Raw genomic sequence first — 15,415 nt, forward strand, 5'->3', positions numbered from 1 at the left:
CTGCAGCCCTAGTTATTCAATTCGCCAGGACACTGGTCCCAGCACGGTTCAAGTGAAGCCCATCCCACCGGAACAGTTCCCTTCTACCCTAGTATGGTGCCAATGCCCCATTCTTCCCAAACCAATCTTTGAGTCATGCATTTAACTCCTTGACTTCATTTACCCTATGCCAGTCTGCCCGTGGCTCAGGTAGTAATCCTGAGATTATTACCTTGCAGATTCTGCTTTCTAATTTAACTCCTAACTGTTCAAATTCTTTCAGCAGCGCCTTCTTTCTAGTCCTATCAATGTCATTGGTACCAACAACCTCCCTCCCTCCTCTCCTGCACTTAAAGCTTTGAGTGCGAATTGGAGGACCTAGGAGTTCTTTCTCTGGCACACTGCTCCATTAGTCCAGTGTCATCCTGCTCAGAAAGCCTTTCCCAGCCACTTTGAGCACCTGTTGCAGGTAAAATACACTTTCCCTTTAAGAGATGCAGCCGACTTTAAGAAGTGTGTTGGCTGGCTTTAATTAGTGCTAGCCTAGCATGAAGCTGGGCACCCTGATGCGCACATAGCCACTCAGCAGCATGTTTAACACAGGATAGCATGCCCTGAGGAGGAGGGAGCATGGAGTTTGTGTGCTGCCTGCAATGTTTCCATTGTGCCCAGGATAATTGCACATCACAATCCCTGCATCCACTAATGGGGCTTATCCAGTTTTTAACCATTATTGTTCTATATATTCCGGGCCAATGAAGCCTGAGTATCCAGAGCCAGGATCTGCACATGAGAATCCACACCAGGAAGCGGTGTCTCTTTTTCAAGGAGGTTAATTTCTTGCAGATTCCGTCAACATTCTCCAGGTGTCCGGGCTATGTCTTTCATGATGTTTGGAGTCCGTATACAGAACATCAATGGTACTATGATAAAAACAAAAAAACTGCGGATGCTGGAAATCCAAAACAAAAACAGAATTACCTGGAAAAACTCAGCAGGTCTGGCAGCATCGGCAGAGAAGAAAAGAGTTGACGTTTCGAGTCCTCATGACCCTTCGACAGAACTTGCGTTCAAGTCCAAGAAAGAGTTGAAATAACTCTTTCTTGGACTCGAACGCATGTTCTGTCGAAGGGTCATGAGGACTCGAAACGTCAACTCTTTTCTTTTCCGCCGATGCTGCCAGACCTGCTGAGTTTTTCCAGGTAATTCTGTTTTTGTTATCAATGGTACTATCCTCATCAACCCTTCATCTTGCTTCATCAGAGATTCAATCAAGTTAGTCAAACATGATTTGAATTGAACAAATCAATGCCAGTTTTCAATTATTTGCACATATTTTTCCAAGAGCTAATTCGTTTTCTCCTGGAATTATGCATCTAAAGGTTTCTCCACCAGTGAAGTTGGGCCAACTGGCCTGTGGTTGCTGGGTTTATCCTTCTCCCCATTTTTAACTAACAATCCTCCAATCCTCTGGCAATCACCCCCATATGTAAGGGGAATTGGAAGAATGTGGCCACAGCCTCCATGCTTCCAGACCAGGTAACTTTCCTACTTTGAAGACCACCAGCCTTATAAATGCCTCCTCTTTAACTCTTTTCATCCTATCCAATATCATTACCACCTCTTCCTTCCATGTTATATAAGCAGCATCCTTTTTTCCAGTGAAGGTAGATGGTAAGTACTCATTTAGCCATATAGGCCATTAGTAGGGAAGGCATGCCAAATTAAGTGCCACTCAACTTAATTGGACAGTGGTGTGCCTTCCCTGGGATCAAGTACCCTGGGGAGAGGAGGCCGCAACCACTGAGAGCTTTCAGCCAATCAGAGGCTTGGAGCTTTATTGAATGGCAGAGCCACCTGCTGGAGGCAGAGGCTTCTGCCAGCACCACACCTATCTGAGGCTTAGGATCAGTGCTGGGTGCCAGGCCACAAGTAAGTGATGACTGGAGGGGGATTGTAGGGTCGGGCTCTTGGGCCGGGGGCAGAGGGGAAGGGATAAGCAGCAAGGGCAAGAGAGGGTCTCAGTGGGTTCCCCCTTCCAGATGCCAGTTCCTTCAATCATATACCGAGTGCCTTTGAATAAGGGATCCTCTCAGGAGCCTGCAAGCAACTCTGCATGGTTTGCTGGTAATGCTCCATGCATGGCAAGCTTCCTGCCTGCCACTGGGTTAATATAGTGGCAGTATAAGGCCCTTAATTAGGCATTAATTACCCACTTAAGTGGCTCAATCGATGGCAGGGCAGGAAGGCTGTCCATGGGCATTCCCGCCATGGACTTAACTTAGTGGAGGTGGGAAGGTGGAGGGGACCCCCATCTACCAGCCTCCGCCTGATTACATACCAACCGCCACCAAACTCGCCATGAGGAGGGCATTAAATTCCACCCATAGTCTATATTCAGCTTGGTTCTTTTGCACTATTATGAACCGTACAATTGTCTTAAGTCTTCTTTTCCTGTCTCATTTTAATCTATTTATTTTACTATGCAGGGAACTCCAGCTTTTAGATGCTCTTCTTTTCCCCATCAAAGGAATGTGTCTACTCTGTATCTGAACCATCTCCTCTTTGAAGACCTTCCACTGGACAACTTTGCTTTTAAGATCTAGGATATATAGCAGTGATTGAGTGCTGCCTGCTCATCAAAAGCCAGCAAACAGGCATGCACTTCCTCATGTGTTTAAGAAACTCTTGCTTCTGGTTCAGTATATGCAAAGCGTATTTCTCAAACTGTGTTCTGAAATATTCGTGAGGGCATCAAAAAATCCTGGTTGACTCATGACTTGTTTCCCAACCAAATGGCCAAATCAAACTTTGTACCCTTTTGTTCCTGCAGTGACCACAGTAACCAACAATGAATCTCTTGTTTCCTCTTCACGTGACTTCAAAAAAAATCCATGCCAGGAATGTTGAAAGACGAATAATGATTCAATTTAATGGCATCAAACAAATGATTGTATCAGGGTGAATGGTTCTTGCCAACACAAATCAGTGCCATCACCTGTTGCCAACTCAGTAGAATTGCAGGATATTTCGACCAGCTGAAACTTGGAAGAAAATAACTAAAAGGAAGAGGTGAGAACCGGACGAACATTTTCTTCAACTCCATGAATACAGATGCTGGAAACTAATTAGGGTGATCCTGATATTTATCAAAATAAAGGGTTCAGGCGTATAGCAGAGGGTTACAGACCAACTTGTGTCATATCTGTAACAGAAGAAATGCTTGACAATTTTTTTTTACAGAATGCTGTCAATCAACATGCAAATCATGAAGTCAGCAGCACTTCAAGTTCTCAGTGAAAGTGTCGGTATTTTCAGACCCATTCCCTTCCTATTCTGGAGTGGCTGTTTTAGGCTGGGACGTGCTCCCACATATTGGTAGCCTTATACAGTGCCTCGCCCTCTAGTGCCTCGCCCTCTAGGCGCCTCACCCAATTCACTCTCTTCAGCTAAATACTTGCTGACATCCGTCCAGACAGCTAATAACAGCAGCTGTTTGACCAAGGAGGAAGTATCACAGCCCAGTGAGATACCATTTTCACCCTCAAAAACGACACATGCTTATTTCCCACCAGAGTTACTGAACGCTAATCAGGAGAAATGGCTGGAGAAAGTTAGAGAAGAGAGCTTTTCAAAATATAATGAAGGTCAATCTACAAGTTGTACTTATTGTAAGATGTAAATTGATGCAAAAACAAAACACAACTAACAGAATTAGAGCAATTACCATATATCATTGTTACCATATTCCTTGATGTCTGAGACCAAAATAAATGTTTTTCCTGAAGTTGTCCTCTGAAAAGCTAACACGGAACCAAATAGCTGAATTGCGAACTTAAGAGGTGTAGCAAAAAGCTTCAGTTAAATCATTGGACGAGACTCCTTTTGTTGCCTTATGATCAAAAACTAACCTGTCACAACTGTCACACATGTCCTTGCAGAAAACCAAACTTCATTCTCAATGATCATAATCATTATTAATTGTTTCTGTCAAGTGGAAAGCTACCTGAACGTGTTTGTTACAAAATCAGGATCAAGTCAAGCTTGCAAATTGTGAATCATTATGGAGCAGAAATTTCTAGGCCCTGATTTGGCATTGGGGAGCCAAATGCATGGTGGAGGCTGAAGGCTTGAGGAGTAATAGCTATTGTGCCCTCAAACCATGTCCGAATAACTGGGGTGAGCTTCCTGCACTGACTGAGCCTCCACAGGCAGCTCAATGGGTGACATCAATTTCACATAAACTCTGGGAAGAAGCTATTGTGACTCCTGAGGAGGTGGAGTAGCACGTCTCCTGTTTGCTTCACAAGGGGATGTTTGTTACAATCAAACGTTTTTAGTACTTACCTTGGTTGTCAACTGTGGAAAGGCCGAAGGATCTAGATTGGAAAGCTGCCCTAAAGCTTGGTCCACTTATTGGTGATTAAAAGGGTCCTTTAACAGGTGAAAGGCCTTATTTTACATATTTAGGGTGTCTAACATCTGGTTTAGGCATTCACCCAGAACATCACCTAAAAAATGTGTCCTGTGAATTTGGTAGTGTGACCAACACAAGTGCCTGCTAAAGTGGTACTTTTCACTCCCATTTTGTACCCCAAAAACTGGTACAACATACATCAATTTTTATCCCTGTGTTAGTTTGCCATTGCAAAGATGAGGGGGAGTCTCTGAGCCTCCAAACATAATTGGCAACTTTACCTATGGGACCTCCAGCCAAAAATAATTTAGAAACATACAGCATTGGAAAATATGACGACAATCTATCAAGACTGTTGTGTGCCACAATACCTCTCATCTCTTACAATTTTTTTTACCTGGTCTTTATCCATTTCTCTCTTGATATTTGCTCAGACAACTAGCCCCCACTTCCTCCATTGACAGTCCATCCCATACAATCCCAACTAGGTGGACGTTCAGATTGAATTTGCCCTTTCCAACTTCTAAGGCCTAAATTTTCCTAAAAGTGGAGAGGGTCTCCAGCTTAGCCAAAATAGCACCGGAAACCCAATTCTGGAAATCCCACACCTGAACCTGGCACTCACCATTTTTGCCAGGATGGGAACAGGGCAGGTTGTCGTTTGCACATCCGTAATTCACGGAGGCAGCTGCACATTGATGAGTGCAGCTGCATTCAAAGAGATCCACTTTTCCTAAATGGGCTTTAGACCTTTCAAAGGAAGGTCTAAAGCTGCTGGAGTTCTTTGGAGAGGTAGGGCATCCTTTTAGGGAGGTCCAGAGACACTCTTGGGAGAGGTAAGGTACCCTTTGGGAGAGGACAGGTGCATTTTAGGATTGTTAAAAGGAGATAAGAATGTGTATAAAAAGTGTATAAACTGATTGGAACTGTAAAGCTGTCAAGGCATTTAAATCTCTGGGCCTTTAATTTTAAAAAAAAAATCATGCTACAGTTTAAAAAAAAGTGCTTGCTTTTTCACTATCTGTTGACATAAGCCAGAGGGTTATCAATATAGGGTTTGTGCTCCATGTCTGATCTCACAACCTATCATTATCACAGCAGGCTGCCTGACAGTTCACAGTTTGATTGAATACTCCGAATGGTTTTAAAGTCTTTGATGTGGGACTATGAATACAAATGCTTGTTTTTTAAGGACTTTTTATGAATGGAAGTTTTTTTTAAATAAAAAAATAAAGTCTGCAATAGACATTTGGAACATTCATTTCATCTCAGCATGGGTCCTGAGGTCTTCGCATGGCAGATACTGGCTGAACTGGCATTGAGAGTGTAAGGGAAAAGAGTGGTTGATGTGGGGCATGGGCTGTCATAAGTTGGCACTAAGTTAGCGCAGGGGCTATAAAGTGCCATGGGGGTGGATAGAGGGGCATAGGTTTTCATAGGGACTATAAAGGGCAATGTGGTAGGTAGAGAGGAACAGATTGGCATGAAGCATATGATTAGTCATAGGGGTGGGCAGGGCAGGAGGTGGCATGATTTGGTATGAATAGGGCATGGGGAGTGTGTGGGAGTGAGAGTGATGAGGGCTGGAGGGCTTTTTATTATTTTACTGTTTTATTTACAGCTGGAACAAAGTCCCAGATCACCAAGGAGAGCCTATTGCACAGCCTGCCTCCACACGTTTGCCGGGGAGACAAGTCTGACCCCTGTCAACAGCCCGGCCCCCCCAACACCCCCCACCCTCTCCACCTAGAACAAAAATTAGAACATCTGGGATACTTTCTCCAGGGTTGGGTTTGCGGAACTGGGAGTTTTCCTGAATCTGCGCTCCCAACTTGGGAGGGAAAATTCAGACCTAAATTTGAGCTTATGCCTGCCTGTTATAGGACATCTCACCAGAACTAGCAGAACCGGCTTCCATTTTAAGAATCCCATTACAATGGCCCAGTTAAAAATTAAGACGAAACAATATAATGTAGAACGATTTTGTAACATGGTGCAAGGATGAGGCCTGCATCCATCACATTGTGCGCCCAATACATAGGTATTCTTTGACAGTAACAGATTCACAAAATTAATTGGGTCCACCTATTTATCTTAATTTTGAAAGACCTAGTGACAATCTCAGAGTTTCTGTTCTAATATTCCTTAAAGAATTGAGGTGCTTCTTTTTAAAGATGGGGCTGTGTTGGCAAATATGGTTGGTGATTTAATATGCTGTACGTGCTGTCAGAATAAATTACTAAACAGGGAGATATATTAACAAACGCCCCAGGTGTACTAATACAGGTTTGCATGGCTCCAGAAGGGGCCTTGAATTTACTGCCTCGAAGGTGCTATTAATTGCATAAATTAAGGTTAAGTGTATAAATGTGGGGGACACTCAATGGATAATTCTTTAAGCACATAAAAGGACACACTTGGGGACATTAGTGGTAGGTTATAGAGTTAGGAGTTATACATTTGTAATGTCTCACTTTGTGAATAAATCCAAAACCTAAGTAAAGATTGGTATCTAGTCTCCTCCTTCACCAACTAGCTCTTGTGGTCTAACAGATACAAAGGGTTCCTGTCCAAACTGTGTTTCACATCAGTAGCTGGGGATTCTGCTGGACACGTTTCTTTAGGATCAATGGCAAAGTGATATTCCCCATCATTCTTCAACAACTGCATACAAATGCAGGGAGTTAACTTGGGACATTTAAAATGTGTGCCCAGTTTTTTGTCCAGGGGCATGAACTCTGAGGACAAAATCCAATATGAATTTTGGCAAAAAATAAATAAACTGTTTGTGGTGAATGGGAGGAGTGGTTGGGGCATTGGGTTTGGATCTTCATCTGGACAAACCTGCATTCCCAGTGGGAATCTGTCTCACAGGGCGGGATCTTCTGGCCCCACTTGCTACCCTGCCACCGGGATCATCCAGTCCCACCGAAAGTCAATGAACTTCTGGCTGGGCCATTATATTCCCCCAAGGCGGGTCCTGCCATGGCAAAGCCAGAAAATCCCAGCCATAATTGTGGGCAAATGTCTTTAACAAGGGCTATCAGCACCTGAATAAAGCAATTAATAATGAGTAAACCATTATACAACACTGGACTTAAACTTGTAGAGTATCAAAGTGACTGGCACATTCCAAGCAACCGTGCACAGCTCCTTGCATGAAACTGAAGCAGATGCCAATTATAAAGCTAATGACAAGACTCTAAGGTATTGGACTAAAAGGCATTACCTGGACACAGTGTATGAGAACACGTACTCTTATTTTTTTAAAAAGGCGTGAAACCTATAAATGTTGATGTTCAGAAAGACTTGGGTGTACTTGTACAAGGAACGCAAAAAATTAGCATGCAGGTACAGCAAGCAATTAGGAAAGCAATTTTAAAAAAAATCATGGGATGTAGGCATCACTGGCTTGGCCAGCAATTATTGCCCATCCCCCATTGCCCTTGTTCAGAGGGCATTTAAGAATCAATCACATTGCTGTGGGTTTTTTTTTTATTCCTTGGTGTGGGTATCGCTGGCTAAACCAGCATTTATTGCCCATCCCTAGTTGCCCTTGAGAAGGTCCCAGTGAGCTACCTTCTTGAAGCGCTGCAGTCCATGTGGTGTTACAGAGGGAGTTCCAGGATTCTGACCTAGTGACAGTGAAGGAATGGCGGTATATTTCCAAGTCAGGCTTGGAGGGGAACTTCCAGGTGGTGGTGTTCCCGTGTGTCTGCAGCCCTTGTCCTTCTGGGTGGGTAGCAGTCATGGATTTGGAAGGTGCTGTCTTAGGGTTTGGAGTCACAAATAGGTCAGACCAGGCAAAGACGGCAGATTTACCTTCCCTAATGGGCATTAGTGAACCAGACAGTTTCATGGTCACCATCAGACTTATAATACCAGATTTTTATTGGATTCAAATTTTACCATTTACCATGGTGGAATCCGAACCTGCGTCTCCAGAGCTATACCCTGGGATTCTGGAATACAAGCCCAGTGATAATACCACTATGCCATCGTCAAACCTAGCATGTTGGTCTTTATTGTAAGGGGATTGGAGTACAAGAATAAAGAAGTCTTGTTACAAATCTACAGAGCTTTGGTGACACTTCACCTGGAATAGTGCGTGCAATTTTGGTCTCCACATTTAAGGAAGGATATACTTGCACCGGAGAGAGTATAGCAAAGGTTCACTAGGTTGGTCCCTGGGATGAGTGGGCTGTCCTATGATGAGAGGTTAAGTAATTTGGGTCTATATTCTCTGGAGTTTAGAAGAATAAAAGGTGATCTCATTAAAACAGTTAGATTATTAAGGGGCTTGACAGGGTAGATACTGGAATGTTGTTTCCCTGGCTGGGGAATCTAGAACACAGGAGCACAGTTTCAGGGTAAGGAGCTGATCATTTAGGACTGAGATGTGGGGAAATTTCTTCATTCAGAGGGTTGTGACTCTTTGGAAATTCTATACCTCAGAGGGTTCTGGACTTGTCATCATCGAATAAATATTTAAGGCTGAGCTAGACAGATTTTTAGTCTCTCAGGAAATCAAGAGATATGGAGAGTGGGCTGGAAGGTGGATTTGAAGCCGAAGATCAGCCTTGAACATATTGAAGGGTGGAGCAGGCTCAATGGGCCAAAAGATCTTCTCCTACTCGAATTTCTTATGTCATATTCATATATCCAAGATCCTCTAACAAGCATGGTTGAGTTAGATTAGATTCAATAGTTATTGCTGATGTTCTGCTGCACTTACTCATGCAATCACTGTTTAATGCGAATGGTTTATGACTATGATGAGAAAAATCAAGGCAATGCTCTCATCTTACAATGAGTTGTGTTGCTCATCACTGCCACTCGGAAGTGATTCCTAGTATCTGTTCAAGTCAAACATGTGTATGTCAGTTGTCTGATGGCAAATGGGAGTGGGGGTGGGGGAGACCTGGCACCCTTTGGAGCTAGTTTTCTCCAAGATGGAACATCCAACAATGTGACATTGCAGTTTAGCAATTTAGTCAAGCCTCAGTGTTATCTGATACACCCACAAGGCAGTTCAGGTTCATGATTCATTTACAGTCGATCACTGTGATTCTTTCCACTTAGGTTCTGTCCAAGCCCTACAAGCCATTCATAGCCAAGGCATTTGCACCTAAAGCTATCAATTTTCCCAGGTCCCTCGCACAGAAACAGAAAGGGAAAGGAATTTCAAAACCCAGGTAATACTGGCTACAGAAAATGCTTGACAAACATTTTTGCACAAAATTTTAAAATAAATCTTTCCCTAACTATGTAAAGGAAAACAGGTGTGCCAAGTCACAAGTTAGTGAAACTTACTTATGTTTTATTATATTTCTGAAAAGGGCATAGAGGTTCTTTTTTTTCACAGAAGGTGATCCAATAAATGCAGTTTAATTGGTTGAACTTGAAGAGGTCCACATGGCATGGTTCCCTTTTATCCACTAATTGTGCTGAAATTTACTTCAGGGTTTTGCGATGCAAAGAAATTGGACCCCCTTCCACCAAGTCACTTTCATTCTCCGCAACTACACAGGAAATTCTTCCTCCGATTTAAAGGCAAAGAGACTCCTTTTCCTCTCAAAGTTGGGAAAACATTTCCTCTTCACGTGCAGCAGAGTCACAAATGTCTTGCCTGAAGTGACCCGTTCTTATTCCAGAGCACCTCATGGGCTGGACTTGTCGATAAATAATAAAACACATTTGCGTCTGAATAGCCACTGATTATTAGCCAGTGATGGAACTCCGGTGTACTTTGATGCCAGCAGAAACTAGGTACGCCAATAATACTAAGTTTATCCACAATAAACTCAAGATCGAGAACTAGGGCCCAGGGATACAACAATCAGTTTCGGAAAGGAAGCAGCAGTCCAAGCAAACAATTGAACAGAAAGCCGTTGAATTCTATCATGACCATAGCATTTGGTTTAAAATTAGGACCGAAGGAAAAACAAGGCTCTTGTATGTTTACTGTGAGGACCAAAGCTCAACTGTTTGATACTCTATATATCTGTTAGCAGAAATGAGCAATATGGAGCGTCAACAAATTTAAATTCCGATGTAGATATCTGAAACATGGACCAATTTGAAATCTAACCTCAATGCACGATATTCAGTACAGGGGCTCCAAATTCTCAAAGACCTGGCACACTGATGAGGCAGGTGGATTTAAAGGCAAATTGCACAAAGCATAAAGAAAATGGCACTGCACGTGCACAGAATGGACAGCTGAATCCTGGTTGATTTAATCTGGAAAACCACCAACTCTGGAATCCCCTATCTACGCCTCTTTGACTGTCCACCTCCCTCTCTCCCTACAGGGTGCTCTTTGAGCTCTACCTCTCTGAGCAAACTGCTGCCTCCCTGTTAGGCTCAGTGCCAATTTTTGTCATTGTCTGATTATGCTCCACTCAAGTGCCTTTGGATGTTTTACTGTGTTAAATGTGGCTATATGAATGCAAGTTGTTGTCACTGATAATGTGTTATTTGACTTCCCTGAACTGATCAGGAAGATTGCATCAATCGCTTGCCCGTCTCTCAGTAGCTATTGGCTTGGAACTGACAGATCCACTATAGTTTTAAAAATGGCACATGATATCAGAGGTGGCTTGGCCGCACTTGCACATGGATATGCTATGCTTCACATGTTGGGGACACAGACACAAATCACTTGACAGTTAGACCAAATAAAAAACGGCGAACAAAGATCATTAAAAAGAATAAAATAAAAACAATAATTATTCCCAATATTACTGACTGGTAATAACATGCTGATAGTGGGTTGCAAAATGCTAAAATATTTATCAAGTCTTTGTCCAACATGAAGACAGTAACTATGTGACAATGTAATTTATAAATGTCTATCATCAGTGTGATAAATCAGTGTATTCAATACAGTAAATTTAAATCTATAGTATGTGCATCTCTTTACCACAAAGACAGACTTTTGATTGTCAAGGGAGTGAAGGGTTATGGGAAGGCAGGCAGGAAAGCTGAGTTAAGACCACAATCAGATCAGCCATGAGCTTATACAATGGTCGGCCAGGCTCGAGGGGCCAAATGTTCTACTCCTGCTTCTATTTCTTATGTTCTTATGTACAAACATACCTGGATCCAATAGGTGGCAACTGGCACTAAACTATTGAACAGCAAACTGCGATCTGACACTATACACAAAACATTATTGTGCAGGAAAGTACTAACATATTAAGGATGATGCCCAGACAACTAACGCTCCATACAATTTAAATAATTTATACTTTTCCAGCATAAAGAGACATACTGCCTTTGGTTTACCATCTCCCTCCCCATCGCCACCATTTATTTGGCACATGTGGGATGAGTAGAGGCAGAAACTCTATGGTGTCACCCTCTGCCCTGTGCTGTCTGGTTACATTGAGGGGAGGGCACATGATGAACAGACAAATGCTGTAAATCAAGACCCCCAACTCTGTTTCCCATCCTTCTCATTCTTGAAGTGCTGGATCTGCAGGCTGGTTTTCACATTCAGAGAAAGTCAGAGGCGTTTGTAAAGGTGAAGAGGGGCTTCTGCTGAGTACATTTGAATGTGGTCAAGCAGTAGAAGGCTGCTTTCTTGGAGGTGAAAATAAAATTAAAACTAGGCAGCTTGACTCCCCTGTGGAAACAGGTGATTCAGTCTCGTGTGTGTAAATAGCCCCAGGGTCAACATCGTGGCCAAGGTCAGCAGCATACCCCGAGGGTAATGGAAGCTACACCCTCCTCATGCAACACAATGGCACTTACATCCACAACAGCCCAACTGCAACCCACTGATGGTGACGGACAGTTTACTGTTAATCAGTGCCAGCTTAAGAAGTCTTGTATTGCAAAACAATGCCTGATTCACCAACAAAAACAGAAAAAGCTGGAAAAACTCAGCAGAACTAACGGCATCCGATACGGACTCGAAACATTAAATTTTTTTTCTGATGCTGTTAGACCTGCTGAGTTTTTCCAGCGTTTTCTGTTTTTGTTTCAGATTTCCAGCGTTCGCAGTATTTTATTTTTATCGGAATGCCTGATGCCCGTTGTGCAAGCACCCAGGTGAAAAGACTCGTTCCTCACATCAGTCTCACAGGGTTCCCAACTCTCCAGGAATGCCCTGGTGTCCCCAGGAATTAAAGTTTGATCTCCTGGGGACTGCTGTCAGCAATCAGGGACAGAAATCATAGGCGCATTTCCACAGAAAAAGTTTGCCTTGTTCATCAAAGGATTTTGTTTATTATTATAGTGTTGGGGATGAGGGACAAAAGGCTGTTTGACCAAGCGGGGAGGTTGGATAAGAGAGGCAATATCATGAAACCTCCAGGAATGCCTCACCAGAGTTGGCAACCTGACAATTGAATTCAGGCATAGGTATAAATGGAAGGACTGTGCGCTGTCCAATTGTGTCAAATCCCCACCTACGTTTAAAAGCACATAAATAACTTCAACAGTATAGAAATGGATAACACTGATCATAACGTATGGATATACACATTTTATCAGGATCTGAAATTAATGAGCCACATTAACTTGATTCACCGCAGCAGTTAACTATTCCCTGCCCATTCTTTGCAAAAAGGAAACTAAACCGAACCTTATAGACTTGACCATACGTCCCGTTGCCAACCACTTCGACTAATTCAAATATCCCTGCAGGATCCTGTGGAAAGGAAATTGCACTTAAAATGGTAAAAACTCATTCATTCAATCACCCATGTACAACAATTCCAACTGATCTCCTCCCCCACCCCCACCACCCCCCCCCCCCCCCCCCGGCCATTTAAAAAGTGAATGAGGACTCCCGAGGGCTACCTCAATGTTGTTATCAGTTCCCTGTGGGGTGACCCCAGCTACAGTTACTGACAGTCAGCCACGACCTGCAAACGGACCTCAAGTGAAATGTAATGTGCCGGGGGTGGGGGGGGGGGGGGGGGGTGTAAGGAATCAGTCAATTAACAATTAAAAGCAGCAAGCTCCGAATCCCCACAATGAACTGTCCTGACTGAGATAGCACATTTACAGACGAGCGAGAGTTTTTTTTTAAAAAAACTGGTAGACTCCTTTCAGTGTCCTGCACTGTGGTCTCAGACTCAAATCAGCCCCATTCATCAGAGACCATCAACTGCGGTGTCATTATTCCTGTTTTTTTTAAAAAAAAAATAAACAGACCCCCACTGATATTTACCAGAAACATTTTTTTTTAATCCATTCGGTGTTGCAGCATCAAAGTTTCTAAATATAACTTGCACTGTATGTGTAAACTGTTCACTTAAAAGCAACTCACCCGCAGACAGGAAAGATGAATGTTATCGAGACTTCTTGCTGGAAAGTCTTTAGCCATCGTTGGGCCACTTCTTTTAAAAATAAAAATAAAAATGTTCCTTGAAAACGACTTAGAAACTTTTTTATTCCTCCCCCGCCCCCCTCCCCTCTACCCCGGTTAAGTGTGAAAGGATCATATCGGCGCTGTCAGTTTCCAGTGTCTCGCCTCCCACCGCCCCCCAGCTGCAAAACTCGCTGACAAACACAGGAAGCACCGACATCTAGCAGCCAAGTGCAACCCGGAAAACACAGCCAGAGGAAATGAACGGGGCAGAAGAAATCTTAACACGAACGCAAGAAAACACACACACAACTTCATGACATTCCCCAAGAAAAGGGCAAGGAACTGACGCAGAGTAACGCTGCAGTACAGCTCCCCTGGTTAAGTGAACTCGGAGACATTCCCCTCTGAAGTTTACCAAACTCATCAAGTCATGTGCAACAAGGCTGCTGAAATATGTCACGTTACGCTCCACTCCTCGTTCCTTTTAGCTCTTTCAAAGTCCTCGTTCCTTTCACTCTCGCTCTGTCCATGAATAGATTTACTGCCAGCTGGTGCTTGAGAAAGCCGGTGTTTAGAGGAACTTGTTTAAGGCAGTGACATCCAGGAAGCTCTCATACTTTGGACACGTGATGGGAACAAGAGGTGTTTGGAGAAAGAGGTCCTGCAAGGCTAGACACCTGGGAAACGTGCAAAGGACCCAAGGTGGGATGGATGGATGGATAATGTCAGAACATGGACAGGCCTCTCTATGGGACAGACAGTGAGGGCAGCGGAGAACAGAAATCAGTGGAGAAAGAAAAATTGTTCATAGTGCGGCCAACCAGGACGGATGAAAGATAAGACAACACAAGACAAAATGTATCAAAACATATTGGTATACCAGAGGAACACAAGAATAGGAGCAAGATTGGAACTTTCCACCCCCTCAAGCCAACTCCATCATTCAATATGATCCTGATTGAGCTTTGACCTCAAGTCAACTAACCCGATTCCCAACCAGGCATACCTAAAAATGAGGTGTCAACCTGGTGAAGCTATAACACAGGACTACTTGAATGCCAAACAGCAAGTGATAGACAGAACTAAGTGACCCCACAACCAATGGATTAGACCTAAGCTCTGCAGTCCTACCACATCCAGTTGTGAATGGTGGCGGACAATTAAACAACTCACTGGGGGAGGAGGCTCCACAAATACCCTCATCCTCAATGATGGGGGAGCCCAGAACATCAGTGCAACAGATAAGGCTGAAGCATTTGTAACAATATTCAGCCAGAAGTGTCAAGGGGATAATCCATCTCAGCCTCCTCCAGAGGTCCTGAACACCACAGGTGTTTAGCCAATTCAATTGACTCCATGTGATATCAAGAAATGGCTGAAGGCACTGGACACTGCAAAGGCTATGGGCCCTGACAATATTCCATCAATAGTACTGAAGACTTGTGCTCCAGAACTTGCCACGCCCCTAGCCAAGCTGTTCCAGTACAGCTATGACACTGGCATCTACCCAGCAATGTAGAAAATTGCCCAGGCATGTCCTGTACACAAAACGCAGGACAAATTCAACCCAGCCAATTACCGCCCCATCAGCCGACTCTCAATCATCAATAAAGTGATGGACGGGGTCATCAGTGCTTGGTTAGCAATAGCTTGCTCACTGACTGGGTTCTGCCAGGGCCACTCAGCTCGTGACC

The 15,415-nt window shown here is 43.5% G+C and overlaps 1 protein-coding gene across 5 annotated transcripts in view; it reads right to left on the reverse strand.

Annotated features, from left to right (window-relative positions):
- Window positions 1-14,316, reverse strand: part of si:zfos-2326c3.2 (mitogen-activated protein kinase kinase kinase kinase 4) — a 280,244-nt gene extending 265,928 nt beyond the window's left edge. For all 5 annotated transcript variants that reach the window (XM_041195370.1, XM_041195371.1, XM_041195368.1 and 2 more), the window contains exons 1-3: window positions 14,069-14,316; window positions 13,680-13,749; window positions 12,990-13,055 (exon numbers count right to left, since the gene is read on the reverse strand). In XM_041195370.1, the coding sequence (XP_041051304.1) occupies window positions 12,990-13,055; window positions 13,680-13,749; window positions 14,069-14,145 (213 nt within the window). In that variant the 5' untranslated portion in view covers window positions 14,146-14,316. The remainder of the gene's footprint in view (window positions 1-12,989; window positions 13,056-13,679; window positions 13,750-14,068) is intronic.
- Between the last annotated feature and the right edge of the window lie 1,099 nt (window positions 14,317-15,415).

This window comes from Carcharodon carcharias, chromosome 9 (assembly GCF_017639515.1).
Source record: "Carcharodon carcharias isolate sCarCar2 chromosome 9, sCarCar2.pri, whole genome shotgun sequence".
Taxonomy (NCBI): domain Eukaryota; kingdom Metazoa; phylum Chordata; class Chondrichthyes; order Lamniformes; family Lamnidae; genus Carcharodon; species Carcharodon carcharias.